We start from the raw sequence: 17853 nt of genomic DNA, 5'->3' as shown, positions 1-17853 counted from the left end.
TTATTACTACTTTATCTTATTAATTGGTGAATGTAACCAATGGTAAATCAATAGCAGTATAATGTGTTGGAAATGGTTTTTGTTTTGGCATATTACAGAAAGTTGAGGTTTATTCGTAAGACTGCAAGGTATTTGCACAAAAGTGACATTGAAGTGAATGTGGTACTTTGTATAGAAAATAAAACCCTGTAATGTCTGTGTACCCTTTCTTCTAAAGCTAGCTCTTGTACCACAACTCCCATGATGCATTGCCAGTAGCTCTAGTTTTACGCCAGCATGGTGATGACATTCTAGCTATTCCCATTGTAGAGTGTTTTTAGTTAAAACAGAATGCTTTGTCATAGCATTTGACCTTTTATTCTGCAAATATTGCCATCAGATATCTATGATAGGACCTGCAGGACCAAAACCACAAATTTCCTCCACCCACATGTTAAACAATTCTCTTTAAATTACATCTTGTCAACACTGGTTTACAAAGGGCAAACAACCTTCCTTCCGCCTATGAAAGGATGTATTGCTACATTTTGTTTTGGCCTGATTTTACACACTAAGCTTAATGTACTGTAATGTTAATGTTGACAATATATTTTCAGAGTTTAAATCGCAACGGTCCCATTTATATAATGAAGATAGCTGATCTGTAAATGTCGAATCTTCTTCCATTCTTGGAGTTCTTACTTTGTCTATAGAGAACTCGCAAGATCCTATGGCTTTTACTACATCTTTGCTCTGACCAAAATCTTATCCATACTTGTAACTAACCTTTCTATCTGATATTTTTTAATTTCAGACACTTTACTCAACATTTTACATATTATTTTTATTGATGAGAACTAGCAACCTTTTGCAGATTCACACCTTCTGGTTCTCCAAAGATTGGCATTTCAAGTTCCAGTGGTTTCTGTCACTCTGCAACCTTTAGCTAAATTGATTAAATTGCAGAGTTAGTTTATTGTATCATCATATTTTGAATTCTGTCATCCAACTTATAAATGTTACTGTTTTTTTTTCTTTCAGAGCTCCTGAGATAATTTTGGGGTTGCCGTTTTGTGAAGCCATAGACATGTGGTCCCTGGGCTGTGTGATTGCTGAGCTTTTCCTTGGGTGGCCGCTTTACCCTGGAGCACTGGAGTACGATCAGGTATGGGTGGGAATAAGCTGCTCCCTTAGCCGTAAGGATCCTTGTAAAATTGTGGAGATTGCCATTAGTGTATTTCCTGTTAGTCCAAATCTGGATCTTAAAAGGAACGAGCATGGATTTTAGTACCCTTCCTGTTTTTTAATTGTTCTTGTGTTCATCACTTGTCTTCTGCACAGCAGAACATGGTTCACGCATTCATGTAGAAATAAGGAGCCAGAAAGATGGTTCTCTTCCAAATGTGGTCACAGGCAGCATAATTCCTAGTTGATGGAATAAGTATCTCCTACTGAAGGCAGGGCAGAGCTCCCAGACGTTTTTGCTCCTCCTCAAAATCCCCAGATGAAATGTGGCCTTATGTGGCTGAGGTTGAACAGGCATAACATACTATAAGCCACGGCTCCCAGGATTTATGCAGCCTTACTGCTTATTAGCTCTTTCTTTGCTGCTATCCCTTCCTTTACGTGTGATGTCACCTGACACTGAATCCTTTTCTAAAGGTATGCACACTATTTTGCATACGTATTCCTAAATAGAATCTGCTACGTATTCAAAAGGATTTCTGGTTCATAATTCAGAAAATTGAATCGATCTGCACGGACAGTTCATTGGTTTCCTTGGCGACTTCTCCACATTTTATAATGATGACCCAGAATTGCACTTTATAAACGGTTTTAAGTGCATTGAGATTTATATAGGGCTTAGAACAGAAAAACAGAATGTAAATGGTAGAGAAGATTGTGCCAACCCACCCACAGAGCTTTATATAAAAAAAAAGTACAAGATATGAAACGGTGTAATAAACAAGAATTAGGAAGAGCCTGTTAACCATTTCACAGCAGAAAAAATACTTTTTATTTTATATTTATAATACACGTATAAACATGCTTGTCTTAAAAACTGTTGTTGTAAGCGGTTTAATTAACCCATAAAGAACGTTTAAGTTACATGTCATCAGACTGTTTTCTTATCCTCTCTGGCATGTATCTCTAAAGAGCAGAAATCTTTGTGGCAATATATTCTAAAATTGGAGTAATGCTCATGTCCTTTAGATCTTGATTTGTTAAATAAAAATATAAACAGATTAGTGTTGCATAAACTTTGTGAAATTTACTGTTCCAGAACATCCAATACTGCTTCTCCTAGAAGTACAATTTTGTAGATCCCAACTCCACTCTCGAAATATACATATACGAGAATATTGATGTCCATCTTTTAATGTTGTTTTAAGAAGTTTAGAAAAGGGCTGAACTGTTTGTCATGTAGGCCATCCAATTAAGTAATTTCACTAATTCAAGTCATGCATTTTTTATACTACTTCCTTGCGTGCAAATAAATAGTGTAATGTTTCAAGCTGCACCTTTGCATATGTCAATATGTATGTATCAGTGGCATAACATTCTTTGTCAAAAAAGCAGAAGTTATATATGTTCATTATCTATATTGGAGAAACCAGCTTCCTTTATTTAGTTTTAACAGCAGCTCAAATTAATTGTGTTCCCAAACTGTATCTCACAGCTAGGCAATCTCTGGCCAATAGCTATTTTCTCATTATAACACACATTCTAAGACTTGCTGCAGCTCTGCCATCTTAAAACACCATGGCCTTTATTTCATTATTTTGAGGCCTATGTTCGGTGTATAGCTAGGCTACGGACATATACTATCACTCAATGTGGAGGTTTTGATAGTGTAGATAGAACCATTGCAATATAATAAGTGCTTGATGTGAAGTTTTATCATTATATTTGGAGGCTTCTTTTCCTTGGCAGTGAGAGTTGTATCACATTTTGTAAGGCTAGGTGTGGCAAGTTTGTTTTTTAATTTGGAAGCCAAACTTCAAGTCACAGCAAATTCCACTTGGCTCTCAGAACTTTTTATGTGTATTGTACATACACAACACCCACATAAATATAAAACTTACAATAACAAAAACGGTATTAATTGGTTTATAGAGATTACCAAATGAGTCTTGTGTTTTTCAGCTGTGGTTGTTGATATGGTATTGGGTAGAATGACCACAACTTTATTTTGTAGGCCAATAATAATTTTAAAACTGTCTTCTAGTTGCCGTAATAAAACCTGTGAATTGGTTGCCCTGTGTGCAAGTCGTCCTCTGGTTATCAACAATGTTTGAAGACAAACACTTAATATTTTTCTTTGGTTCCAGATCCGATACATTTCCCAGACCCAAGGGTTACCTGGAGAACAATTGTTAAATGTGGGTACAAAAACCTCCAGATTTTTCTGTCGTGACCCTGATGCTCCATACCCCAGCTGGAAGCTAAAAGTAAGCTTTCAAAACTTCTCAACAAGAAAAGTGTACAGAATTTTATTGTATTATATTTTGTGTATATGTGTGTATATATGTGTGTGTGTGTGTGTATGTATGTATGTATGTATGTATATATATATATATATATATATATATATATATATATATATATATATATATATACAATGCATTTTTTACTTTATTTTTCTTTATCACTTATTTTGATTTACTTTTGGTAGCAATTATGGATTGATTTAATTATTTTAGCTACTAGGACAGGTAGGGAGAAAGGTTCGGGTAGGCACTAGTGGTTCTCCACAGTGCCGAGGTAAATAGGGACAGTAAACTATTTCCAGTGGTTCCTGTCTGGGCGCAGTTTTGGGTGTTTATTCCCCACCTATAGAGATATTCTTACCTCTTCATTTTAGCCCATTTTTTTTCGTTATTTTACCTCTATCTACCTGTGTGTTCTATCCATGAGGCTCTGATCACACGCAGCCTAGACCTGTATCCCAGTTAGAGGACCTGTCAGGCAGTTTTTCTCAGCTGGATATTGACTTTTGTTTTTGGATGTGTAACTACACATTCCTTTTATTACCTTAGTCTCCTCTATTCTTTCCTGTCCTATTTTATTCCGTCTTCCCTTAGGATTATTAAAGGTAGGGATCCCTTCCCCATTCTATTACTCTCCTGCCCAGGACTTTTTAGTCCCATTTCTTGCTTTTTATATACGGTTATTTTCGTGGGTTTTTCCCCTTTTAGGAAGAGTAATTCTAGGGTTTCTTGGGCACTGGTCAACTTTGTGACACCTAAATCAGAGCCTTTATTCCTTTACTATGCATTTTTTTCATGCTTCATTTCTTTTACCACCACATTTGAGGGTTTCCTTACTTTTAAGGGATGAAAAACCCCAGTCTGCTCATCCAAAGACTTGGAACAGTTATTGGAGTGCATGTGTTGTGTAGTTTCAACAAGTTTTATATGAAATGCTGTAAATGCAAAACGGGGCACTGTTTGCTTCATTTATGGAATCCTGCATGAAGCTGTTACGTTAATAAACACCACATTACAACTTTAAACTGCTTTCGAGAAGTTTTATTCATATTTCAGTTTTTTTTTTATATAACTTTTGTTTTCTGACTTTGATCCAGCTCACAATATCCCTGAATTTAGACATGTTCTAAGATTTTTAGTTCAACTGAATTGTTCTGAACTTCATCCATAAACTATTTGGTGCACTTTCGAGTCATGTTAAGTCCAACTATCTGAGGCTATTCAAAGGTGACCATTTGCAATTTGAGGGTACCACGTTTTGAAAATGACCTCCTCATGTTTGCCTCTAAATGTCCACAAATTAAATCTTCTGGATTTGGATATTTGATAGTTACCATAGAATAACTAACGTGCCTACATATTGGTTCAGGTCAACATTGCTGCATTAGACATGTGTACTGCTTTGCATTAAAACCCTTCATATTTCTGTCACCTACAGACTTTGGAAGAACACGAGGCAGAGACAGGAATGAAATCTAAGGAAGCCAGGAAGTATATTTTTAACAGTTTGGATGATATAGTGCATGTAAGTACTGTGTGAATATTTATTGCTTGGTGTAAACACCGCCTTCTAGTTCTATTTTAACTGACTGTAATACTGACTGCAATAAAAATGTTTTGAAAATTGAGAAAGCATGGCTTAAGACCATGGATGTCCAAGATCCACCCTTCAGCTATTTTTGGACTAAATTTTATTACTCTAAATTCTACACGCCAGACAAGGGCTAAAGGTGGGACACCCCTTCGCTAGGCCAGTGCTACCAGGATTTGTATGCTAATGTGGCTGTGGATTAAACTTGAACCTCAGCTTGCATGATAGCTGTGTTAATACATGTCTTTTTATTGGATTATATTAGTGTGTTTTTGTAGAGGGCCCGTAAAAAGAATTAATATACCCAGATTCATTGACAATCGTAAGGCAAGAGGGCTCCCCCTCAATTTTGTCCTTGAGTTAATATTTTTATGGTTACTGAGCCACCATTTATTTGGGTGATGATTGGGCAAGGCAAGCTTTGTTTAATGCTCAGCATCCAGCGGTGTCACATTACAAGGCAACGTAGAACCAGCCATAAGTCATGTCCTTTCATGTTGCAATTGTTGCCTTACTAGCACTGTATCATAGATGGGATAATGCAAAGCAATATGAAATGGTATATTATATGAAATCATGGGTTAATGTTTGACATTACTTAGGGAAATGTGAAATTGTGGGGTGATATGACTTGAAATCATAAGGCCTAAACATATTTCCACCGACTCTTGAATACTTCCCCATCATATACCATATACATGTGGCAGCTATGTACAACTTGTATAGATGTCAACGTATGCGTTGTAGAAACTGTTCACCGCAGCATTAAAATGACGCATCAAGAAGTCATTTGTCCTGATGAACAATTCATACATTTTAACCTATTGTTTCTTTTGTGTAATGTCAAACTGCCTTAAACACTGATTAATACAATATATTTAAACTCCTTGTATCACAGGTGAACATGGTGATGGATCTGGATGGTAGTGACTTGGTGGCAGAGAAAGCAGATAGAAGGGAATTTGTGGGCCTGTTAAAGAAAATGTTGATGATTGATGCTGATGCGAGAATCACTCCGACTGATACCTTGAACCACTCGTTTGTTACCATGAAGCACCTTTTAGATTTCCCACACAGTAATCAGTAAGTTTCCCAGCATTGTTTGTCAAGGCATACTCTGGACCCATAAAGCACTATGTATGAAGAGTGTGTCCTGTGCCTTGCAAAGTCTTCTCATTGAGCTGCATCTGGAAGTCTGTAATTGGACAGCAACAGAAAGTCTGGGCGGAGTTAGAAGGGGATGGCTTGTTGTAAAGGCTTTAAACAGGAGATCTGCAGGTTTTGCAGATTGTATGTCAGATACACCATAAATGGAAAAATGTATGATTAAATGCATGTACGTTTTCTTTTGGAATATATTTAAGTCTGTTATTGATATTTCTCTATTACACCAAAATGTGTAATCAGCCTTCTTATTCTGACAAGTTATTGATGTGCTAATATTGGAAAATGTGGCTCCATTTGTAGTAGTGAATGCACAGTGTGTTTTATAGAAATGTAAATACACCTTTCCCTTATCACCTAGCATTATTTGCCATCAAATTTTGCATTGTGGCATGTTGGCTAGAAGCTCTCTATCTTCTGCTACACATGTTAGCAAGTTTGCTACTATTTATATTTAAATGAAAACTTGATTTTTGACTCGGTTGCATTGTTCTTAAGGATCATTGGAAGACATAAGTACATGAAAAATCTATGTGCTTCTAGACTTGCATTTTTGATGCCAGTGCAGAGTTTTGTTTTTTTGTGTGTGTATTTTTAATTAAAATATATCTATACAATCTAACAAGCTTTTGCTAGCTACCCATAGCCCTGCTGTGCAGGGCGACCTCATTGGCTGAGAGGGTCAAACAGTTTGACTTCTAACCTTGGTAAGGTACCAGCACTCCTGAAATCATAATTTCTACCGAGGGTTGTAGTGTTTATGGTATTTGGCATGTTACATTAAACATCTGCTTATCTCAAATATTTACTTTTCAGCCCATTATCTCCATTTATCAAATGCAATATTTTGCCAATGCTTTAGGTTTTTGATAACAGGAAGCTATTTTAAGAGTTGACCTTGATCATACAACTGTTGCTGAGCTTTGTTTCCCATAATTCTCTGTTAGAGTCCAGGTTTGGCCCTGTAGCATGTTGCCTCAAACCACTGCAGCTGGAAAGGTTTAGTTGTGCCTGTGTGTCTCAAATTAACATCTTCATTCATATTGATGAGTGTAATTAGTTCCCCTCAGTTATGACAGAATAAAGTAAAACAGTAGAGGACTTGGAGACATTTTCTATAATTAAACACTTGAGCCAAAACTGACATCTGTACTTACTGCAATGACATATCACCTCCTGTGCTTGTCTTTGCACATTCTATATTAATCTTGTAATACTCCTATTTTATTCTCTCCTCCCCCCCCCCCCCCCCCCCCCCGCCTATCTTACTATCCAAAAGTACACCAGATAGAGTATTAAACCACATGTAGAAATACATGCAGTCACTATAGGTCTTTGCACATTCTTCTCTTTCCAAAACTAGTTCGTTTCCTCCTATGGCAGGAAAGACTGACTTTTACCCTACGTTCTCTGCACCATAAACACCTCAAATATGGATCCATGGTCTCCCGGTCTTCACACATTTAAGCCAATCACTTCCAAACCAAACAGTTTCTGACTACATTGATTGCCTTTGGACAGTTAGGGCTTATACTCCAGGCCCTTAAAATGGTAGATTGATTTTACTATAGCAGCTGTCAAGATGTTTGAGGCTTATTTATTTTGTCTTCTTCCCTTGCAGTGTAAAATCTTGTTTCCATATAGTGGATGTTTGCAAGTCACGACCCTATTTGTGTGATGCAGCCAACCGCAATAAACCATCCATAATGAGACCGATTGTGGCAGCCAATGCAGCTAATATTTCAGCTGGCTTCACCAAAATTGGTACAGTCAGGGGTCAGGTAAGTGTTGTGAATTATGTCATTACCCAAGATTAAGTTGACACAAGTAAATGATTTCTTTTTTAATTGTATTTATATTTCTAAAGGGGTTCGGTCATTTTTGTTTTATATTTTGGTTTATGACACTAGTTCACATTACTAAAGCCTTTACTAGGATGAAATGTCCAACAGAGGCTAACACCCGTCCACTTACTTGTGCAGAATAAGCAGTTTAGTGAGCTCTGTTATCATGATGATCACACGGCCAATGATTTCTAACTCACATGATCCTGCATATTGTGAATTACAGCCAGTCACGCTATCATGCTGGGTTCCAGCTGAAAATACCGCAGACTGAAATCGTAAGCATTACTTACGCAAATCATTAATGTTCAAAATGTCATGTGCCAAACAATTAAACCAGCCACAGAAATAGTTTAAAAGAAAAAAGTGCATCCAAGCAGCGTCAAACTTGAATGAAAACAAAAAGCTTAATTTAATACACCCTAATCACAAACATGACATGATTCCTTTATAGAGATTTTGTTTTTCATTGACATTTCCCTGCATTATAATACGAATTTAATTACTGATAATTAAAATATTCTTCACGAGGCTTGTACAGCAGTATGGAGTTTTTTATTTCTTTTTTAAAAAGGCAAATTTGTAAGGCAGGAAGTCTGCATTAAAACCGGCAAGACACTCTTCCTCTTTTCTGCGTGTTCTTGTATACAAAAGTTGTTGCATTTGAGCCCTCTGGTGGTGAAATTACAGATCTGTGTCAGAGAGACAGATACTCTTTCCTTTTCATGCAGATTAGCTGCAGTACCAATGATGGGGTTTTACTTTGAGCCCATCCTGCAGGACAACTTAATGTTAATAAAAATCATATTAACATAATGATACACTCCTTTCTCCTCCTACTCGGGCTATAAAACACCGAAAACCCCAAACTGCACCAGCTCTGAGGACTAGGTAACTGATTCATGGTTTTGTTTGATGTTCTCTATGGAGTTAGTGAAGTTGCAGGTTCTGTTCCCCAGTGCCCTGCATTTTTTTAGACTGGTGGATATGGCTTAAAGTTTCAGCTATGTCTGCTTATAAAACGAGTGCCAACATGCAATTTTAATACACTGCCAACTCTGGACAGGTGTGGAATATAAGCACAGTGAAAGCATGTCCAGTTCCCAAGGCATTTTTTATGGTGGAACGCACACTTGTGTGGCGAAGGTTTCCACTGCAATTCACAAATGCTACAGCTAGGAAACATTTTCTTTCCACGGTCATTAATTATTGTTTCATACTGTGTAAAGAATGGGATTTATTTTTTTATATTTGACTTGATTTTATTTATTTATTTATTTTTTTATCCCCAGGCCTTACCAACATCTGGGCATTCAGTTATACACCATGCGATACCCGTGCAGGCAGGAACTGCTCCGTTTGGTTGCAATGATGCTTTTCAGCAGACACTGATTCTTTGCCCTCCAACATTGCAAGGTATTCATGTGTTCAGCGTTAATGCAGAGAATCTGTGATATGTAAAAGTTAGTTATAAGCTATAATACAATGCCATAAGGGATTCATGAACAATCAGCAGATTCAGTGGTCCTGGCTATTATTGTTCCACATTTAACACTACTCACATTAAATACGTACAGTTTTTTGGCATGTCCCACTTAAGAAGTAATAAAGAGTGTGTCTTTTATTTGGGGTCACATGACTACATCTATACTTGAAGCTGCAGGTGTTTGATTCTCGATCTGTATTGATATACTGCAATGGGCACCAGAAACAAACTCTCCCAGTTTCTCTGATGTTATTTAGTACAAATGTATTAAAGGGACACTATAGGCACCCAGACCACTTCAGCTCATTGAAGTGATCTGGGTGCACTGTCCCAGGCCCCTTAACCCTGCAATTGTAATTTATTGCAGTTTTTGATCAACTGCAATAATTACATTGCTGGGTTAACTCCACCAGACAGCCACTAGAGACACTCCCGATAGGGGGCTATAGTGTTAGGAAAACAACCTTTTTGTTTTCCTACCAGTATAGTTTTCCTTTAAACAATTGTTGTGTTTTGTTGAATTTACATTATTTTATAATATGGGAAAAATTAGCCCACTCCACCTGAATTTACAACACTATTGTAAACAAACCACTAAAAATTATTTTGCTTCTTGTTTACACAGGAATCCCACCAAATGGAAAGCCGACAAGTTACTCAGTGCGTGTGGATAATGCAGTCCCTCTGGTAACGCAGGCAGCAGCCATGCCTCTGCAGATTAGACCTGGTGTCCTTTCTCAGGTAGGCTTTCTTAAAATGGTTGGTTCATTTAGAAATATCTGTATTTGACTCTTAAGGCTCTCATGTTTTCTTTGTAATGCTGAATGCATTATAAGCCGTGCTTGACACTACTATGCTGACTATATTATTCTTTCTATCCTAGCATGCGTGGTCTAATGGAACACAGCAAATATTGGTTCCTGCCTGGCAACAGGTGACCACTATGGCTCCAACAACAACACTTGCCTCTGACACAATGGCTGGAGCACAAAGAATTGGAGACTGGGGGTAAGCTATTCTTAAGGCTTACTGTGTGACTGCGCAATGGTCAAGATTAACACTAGTGCAGCACTAATGCAAAAACTGCGTTGGTTTTACAGCTTAAAAAATGTTTTTATTGCAGTAGATCATTGACTCATGACTGTGGGGCTGTCCCAGCTAGTGTATTAGTGAGCCGGTTTAGCCTCTTATTGTTGCACTCTGTTGTGTTAATAAGTGATTAACTGGGGTTAGATTAGGTGTCTATTAGTCGTCTATTAGCCAAGATTGTTAAAGATGATGGTTTCACTAGGAAGGATTAGGAGACAGATGAGACACAAATATTTTTGCAATGGATACCACTCAGATGTTTATGGAAACATTTAGCTGACAGCTGTACTGGCCTGACCCATCACTTGCTTAAAGCGGTACTGAAAATGCTTTTTCTTTTTTAAAGGCAGAAAAGTGCTGAGTTTGTGTTGGGAAAACTGATCTAACAATACACTTGCACTGTGCTTCGTGGGAAGCTTTCTGTAGTTTCCTACTTTTGGGTCAGGGCACGAGCACATACCCTGGTTTACATGACAGGGACCCTAAATTGGGCTTGTCCTGCTGAATTCATGGTTTTCTAGTTCAAGAGAATAAGAACTAGATAATACCAGCTCATAACTTTCTAATTTAATAAATCAAAATAAGGAGCTCTAGTCTCTCAGATAACTAAAAGCCACTGCAAGCTATACTTGGATGAGATCTAATTGAAGAAATGTTGCCATGTACATTTCCTTGTTGCAGAAAATGTATCTGTAGATGCCATTATATTAAAGGGTTGTACATTTTACATATCCTCATTATAAAAAACATTTTTTTTTTTTAAATCTTTATAGGTGGTGAACAGTTTCTTATATAGATCATTGTGTACTTTTACAATTGCTATTTACTGCTTGGTGATTCTGTATGGCTCCTAATATTGTGTTCTATAAATTAGAATATCAAATTCTCAACATCATTTTTATCTTTTTCTTTAGGAAAGTAATTCCACATGGAAACCATTACAGCTCGATGATTCTGCAGCCTCTTTTAACCAACCAAATGACATTATCTGCCCCTCAGCCTATTAGTTTAGGCTTTGCTCATGTCGTGTGGCCACAGCCCACTGCTAACAAAAGAAATAAAGTCTGTCAGAACAGGTAAGAAAGGAGTGAATGGCCTGGTGCTGATCCCTTCCTTCTCCAGCCAGGAGAGCTAAATGTATATCTTATCACTTACTCAGTGATACTGAGCTGTTAAGCTGGCTGTTACTGGGGAGTTGGATTGATGAACTTTGATAAGGTTTGTTTAATCCATTTATTATTGAGAGAATGTGTATGTGATTGAGCTGCAATTAATACATAATAAATAAATATATATATATATATATATATATATATATATATATATATATATATATATATATATATATATATATATATAGAGAGAGACGAGAAGGTATTCTTGCACTCCAACAAAACAATATAATGGTACCTGGTGCTCTGGTAGCAAAAATCATAAATATCCACAAAAATACTGACGTACTGAACTGAATAAAAGAAAACTTGTATCACTGAGAATTCCTGGAGTGCCGGTATTTTTGTGGATATTTATATATATATATATATATATATACACAATCATAATTCAGAACTTCTATAGTCACTGACATTTTTCTTTCCTTGTGGAGTTCTAATTCCCGCAGATCAACAGGAGTCTCGTGGTTAAAGTTAAATTATTTTTGCACTAGCTGTGCTGAGAATTTTCCATAAGTTGTAATGGATTTTTCACTTTTAAAATCTTGGCATTCTTCATCTGTTTTAAAAACATCATAACCACAACATCATCAACAATCATAATTCTATTTTCATCTTTGCAGAAGTAACCCAATGATAGAAACAGTTGTCCCCAATCCACCAACTGCCTCTCCAAAGATATTAAACAGCTCAAAGACCAGAAAGCAGGAAGATTGCGCCTTACAGCAGGACAATCAGAACTCCTCAGAAGAGGAGGAGAACTTGTGTAAGGCTTCTGAGGGGCCGGCCCCCGACATTTCCAACCAACAGAGGCAAACAATAGTTATAGCAGATTCACCAAGTCCGGCAGTGAGTGTCATCACCATCAGCAGTGACACAGACGAAGAGGATCCAGGACAGACACTTTCATTGCGAGAGTAAGTTACTTGCAATTTTCTGGTGTTCTTATGTGGCACTGTCTACATTAATATCCACTGTGAGTCAGTGGGAAACTTGAGTCAGATTTATTCCAAACAAAAACTATTTCTTCTACAGCCTGTTATATCGGTTATTGGTCTAGGAAGCTGTCCCTGAAACCTTAACTTTTAATATCTCCTTGTTAATATCTGCTGCTCCGTTTTTACTGGTGTACTTATGCCATACAAAAGAACTACTAGATTTCTATGTATGAAGTCAGTAGAAAGAACATGGAGTTTAGGTGTCGGAAATTATCAAGAAAATTAGTGAATTAAATGCACCATAATTACTGTAATTAGCTATACTTTATATCATTCCTTATCTGAAGGGTGCTTCCGTCATGATAAACCAATTAAACAATAAAAAAAAAAATAGTAAAGTGAAAAATTTAAATGCCTTCAAAGTTTCCAGAAGAAACACCAGGTAGAGATGCTCCAATCACTTGTTCTGGTTTATGGACAGTTTTCTTACCAGGTGAACTCTTGTCTCGCAGGGATTTATCGGTAAGTAGTTGATCCACAAAAGAGCAGTTCCACTTATCACATAGTATGATTGGAACTTCTGTAAGAAATGAAAGCTGCCATACAGCAGTTTAGTGAACTGAGCAATGTGCAGCTTTCAGCAGAACCATGGCCTCTCCTTCTTTTTCCAGTCTGTGCTTTAGGTTGTGCTTATACATAATACAATATACAGTATGTCCATTACCAAGACACATTTGTCTTTTGAATTAATCTCCTTTGGTGCAACTCAAAGGGATAGTGTAAACAACACAATCTCAACAGCTTGTTGCAGTGGTTATGCTTTTAGTAGACTATGGACATTCTGTGCCAAAACATTTTTAGGTAATTCCACCCATGGTCTATTAGCACCGTGACCACTACAACAGACTTGTATTGGTTATTGTGCATAGACTTTACATTTCTTTTTTAAGGCAAATAGTGGGTGAGAGTGAATTAACATGTCTCCTTTGTTAACAGGTGCAAGGGCAGCCTGGACTGTGAAGCTTGTCAGAGCACCCTGAATATTGATCGTGTGTGTTCCCTCAGTAGCCCTGACAGCACATTAAGCACCAGTTCTTCAGGGCAATCCAGCCCATCTCCATGCAAAAGACCAAACAGGTAACTAGTTTAAGTTGTCATGAACATACCAAATTGTCTGGGTTGTCTACTTTTCAAAAATATATGGTTTGATTGGGGGTAAGTTACATTGGCTGGCTTCAAAAATGTCCCAAATAGGACATGGCTGCATGATGACCAGCTGTGAAAATTCCAAGTTGGAAAACTGGAATGCGCACCCCCTCCCCCCCAAATAAGGTCTTTTAGCCCCCAGAGAACCCGACACACCTATACATGGGTGCTGTCACTGTACTCGGGAGATGTTGCTCACAGATATAGGGGTGTTCTTTGGCAGTAACTCTTAAAGTTCTCAGTACGTGTATTCATAAATTGTTGTGTCTGTCAAAAAAATCACCAATAATTATTATTTTTTTGGTAAAATGGTTGCATGAAAAGAGAAGAGTCAAAATACCCCAAGTTTAATACCTTAGGTTATCTTCTTTTAAAAAATATATACATGTGAAGGGTTATTCAGGGATTCCTGGCAGATATCAGTGTTAGAATGTAACTTTTTTGGTAATTTTGAAAAAAATAAAATGGTTTGGAAATAGCAAAGTGCTACTTGTACATATTGCCCTATAATTTGCAAACAAAAAGCTAAGAACATGTTAACATTGGGTATTTCTAAACTTGGGACAAAATTTAGAAACTATTTAGCACGGGTGTTTTTTGGTGGTTGTAGATGCGTAGCAGATTTTGGGGTCAAAGTTCGTTAAAGGACAACTATAGCCACCCAGACCACTTCAGCTCAGTGAAGTGGTCTGGGTGCCAGGTGCCTTTAGGGTTAACCCTGCAGCTGTAAACATAGCAGTTTCAGAGATACTGCTATGTTTACATTAGGGTTAATCCAGTCTCTAGTGGCTGTCTCACTGACAGCCGCTAGAGGCGCTTCCGCGCTTCTCACTGTAAAAATCACAGTGGGAAGCCCCTGACGTCCATATGAAAGCATTGAATGTGCCCGACACTGGAGAAAGGTAAGCGTTTAACCCCTTCAGCCCGGCGAGAGTGGGACCCTGAGGGTTGGGGGGACCTAATGACCCTATAGTGCCAGGAAAACAAGTTTGTATTTACCAGTGTTTATTTTGATTGGAAGTAGCCATAGTCTGTAAAGCAGTATATCTCAATAGTCTCATAGGTTTTACAGTCACTTTTTTTTGTAAGTTGTGCAGCTTTTTCAGATGCTGGCTGACATTGCTTTTTTTCCATCGCTTTTGCAGCATGTCAGATGATGAGCCAGAGAGCGGCTGCGACACTGTGGATGGATCTCCAAGTTCCGATTCTTCGGGGCATGACAGCCCGTTTGTAGAGAGCAGTTTTGTCAGGGATCCTAATCAAAACACTGAGACTCGGACTTCAGAGAAAGCTGAGAGCAAACCTGCAGTGTGCACGGTTGTGGTTCCACCCATCAGGATAGAAAACCGCCGTGTCAATTCACATCGGGTGTCAAACAAAGGTCAGATATGACGTTTTATCTTGCTATGTAGGAATCCGTGAAACTGCTTTCATTTGTTTGGTGATTAACACATAAGCCCCATGGACTTGTTACTTAAATGTGGCTGATATTGGGATTTATTCACTAAACAGCAGATAGTGATTGCATAATAGAAATGTATTTGGAAAATATCTCCATTTTAACTATTTCCAATTGCAGTTTTAGGAAAGATTTTGGACTACCGTTTGTAACGAACGCTGGTGTAACAGCTACCCGTTTGTCTATTTCCTCCCAAACTGCCTGAGCCTGAGTGATTATAGCTCGCAGTTCGGGTGCTGAGTCGAATGATTCTCTACACGAATGAGTCTCCCAAGTATATTTTCCCAGTAAAGTAGACAGATACTAGCCGAAACTAGTTGAAGGGTGTAACAGGAATGATTTTAATGGGTGCCACACTGGCTTTTATGCAAGTCCCAATGCAAGGGGCACTCCCACATGGACTTTGTGGGGGACAGGGACACAAAGGTTAAAGCTAATAATAATACAGTGACAAAGTATGACACTCCAAATACCAACAGAGAATTCCCTCCTCTCTGCCTAGAGATAATTGAGCCAGATAATGTAATACCTCAATTATCTCAAGGCAGAATTTTTTTTTTTTCACAAAACTTGAAAAGCACCCCAAGACCCATAAAATCCCCACAAATTTTATATCTCCTGATAGCCCTGAGCTGGGTGACCAACATATCCAAAAATCACCCTGATCAGTTCAGGGCTTTTGGAATTTTATGAAAGTCCAATTTTGACTGACTACACACAAGGCTCCTGCCCAGAAACAGTTCCATGAGTTTAGGCTGTGCGGTCGGTCTATTTCGACAAGTCTTAAAAACTAATAAATGCACAAACTGCTTTCCCTGGCTCATAGTAGTGACTGCCGAACAGTGCTTCCCTGGCTGTTCGGGAAAAGGAAGCAGTTGTTTGTACAGTTTGACCGGTATTCGGGAAGTTGAGTGTCCGATATTAGTTCCAGACACTCGACGACCAAGTCCCGCTGCCTCCTTTCGTGCGAACAAGATGGCTGCAGTTTTCTCCTGCATGTGGCGTTCGACGATACGAACAGCAGCCACACAGGGAGAGCACTTAATTGACTACTCTCTTTGAAGATAAAGAGCCAGGGGGGGTGGTCGGTGTTCGGTAGTTACAGCTACCGAATGCAAAAAAAGTCAACAGAAATAACACTGTCATTTCCTCACACTGTTCATAACTCACCCATTTAACATTTAGTCCATATACCTGTAATCTTTGAGCATGTTTAAAGATGTTTTTTTTTTTTTTTTTTTAGTAGTAGTAATTTGTGTACTTTGTTTTGTTTTTTTTAAAACAAACGTGCACAATGTTGTAGAAGTCACATCTGGCAGGCTCTTACCACTCCCAACAGATAGGCTGGTGACAAGTGACTGCTTACCTCATTATGCCCTAAGATAGCAGCCTGTATAAACTCTTTGATGCTGTGGACCTGTTAGGTAGTTTAGATGACTGCACATTGAGGAAGACTATGCTGTGCATTTTTTCCTCTCGTGTGATTTGGGTTTTCCTAGAGCAGACAGTCTGCCAGTCATTAACCACCATATGTTCTTATTTATTCGGCAACACTGGACCAATTGAGACTCTAAAAATAAAAGTTGTGTTCCCTGTATACTTTGAAAACAAGGGAAATGGAGGGAATTTGTAAGGGAGTTATGGGTTAATGTTATATATGGTATTAAGAGACAGCCTGGCTAGGGTTGCATGAGGAGGGAGGAAATATGGCTGAGAATATAACATGCTGGTTAATCTATTGAAAAAGAGGCAGGGGTTTTCATGTGTCGGTTTTCACAAAATAAACTTACTGTAGTTTCACTTCATAATTGCCCTTTTGTGTATTAGACTGTTTAAACGTAAGTTTGTAGATACACCATGCTGATCGATTGTTAACCATTAGCTTATATTGTAAATATTGGCATTCGCTGTGTTACATTCATGGATGTCACACTGGGAAGATTTGCATTTGAAGTGTGTTTTTTTGATTAAATGTTTGTTGTAAAATCCTGGAAGCTGATTGACATGAAGCTTCTGTTTTCCAGATCCTGTTTGTCATCCTTTAATAAAAGGTCGCTCTGCCCCAGGGAGAATCAACCATTCTACTGGCCAGGGGAACCGTCAGCAGAAACGCACATCAGCATTCCAGCAGCAGCAGCAGCCTCTTCATTTCAGCCAGGTAGTAGCCATTTTGTTGCATATGATTCCAACTCATAAATATTTAGTAACTTAAATGTTTGCTCTGACCTCAGTAACAACTTTACATCATTGCAGTGGGTCATAGAGTGCCTTACTCCCTTGTCTCCATGCCTAATGATTGAGATGATATGTAAAAACTAGTGATATTATATGACTGTTCCCTGGAGCAATGACTTCAGAGGAGAAAAATGACTTCCTCTCTTACATTGCAACTACCATTCAAATTGTGAGTGCACACGCAAACGAGACACTCTGC

The 17853-nt window shown here is 38.1% G+C and overlaps 1 protein-coding gene across 3 annotated transcripts in view; it reads left to right on the top strand.

Annotated features, from left to right (window-relative positions):
- HIPK3 (homeodomain interacting protein kinase 3) overlaps positions 1–17853 on the top strand; it is an 88089-nt gene that overhangs the window by 59820 nt on the left and 10416 nt on the right. For all 3 annotated transcript variants that reach the window (XM_063437595.1, XM_063437597.1, XM_063437596.1), the window contains exons 3-15: positions 1021–1144; positions 3312–3431; positions 4909–4995; positions 5960–6144; positions 7847–8006; positions 9362–9485; positions 10181–10296; positions 10439–10563; positions 11559–11720; positions 12440–12733; positions 13751–13891; positions 15106–15341; positions 17444–17577. In XM_063437595.1, coding sequence (XP_063293665.1) covers positions 1021–1144; positions 3312–3431; positions 4909–4995; positions 5960–6144; positions 7847–8006; positions 9362–9485; positions 10181–10296; positions 10439–10563; positions 11559–11720; positions 12440–12733; positions 13751–13891; positions 15106–15341; positions 17444–17577 — 2008 coding nt within the window. The remainder of the gene's footprint in view (positions 1–1020; positions 1145–3311; positions 3432–4908; positions 4996–5959; positions 6145–7846; positions 8007–9361; positions 9486–10180; positions 10297–10438; positions 10564–11558; positions 11721–12439; positions 12734–13750; positions 13892–15105; positions 15342–17443; positions 17578–17853) is intronic.

Source organism: Pelobates fuscus, chromosome 12 (assembly GCF_036172605.1).
Source record: "Pelobates fuscus isolate aPelFus1 chromosome 12, aPelFus1.pri, whole genome shotgun sequence".
Lineage (NCBI taxonomy): Eukaryota > Metazoa > Chordata > Amphibia > Anura > Pelobatidae > Pelobates > Pelobates fuscus.
This window is presented reverse-complemented; position numbering and strand designations above follow the sequence as displayed.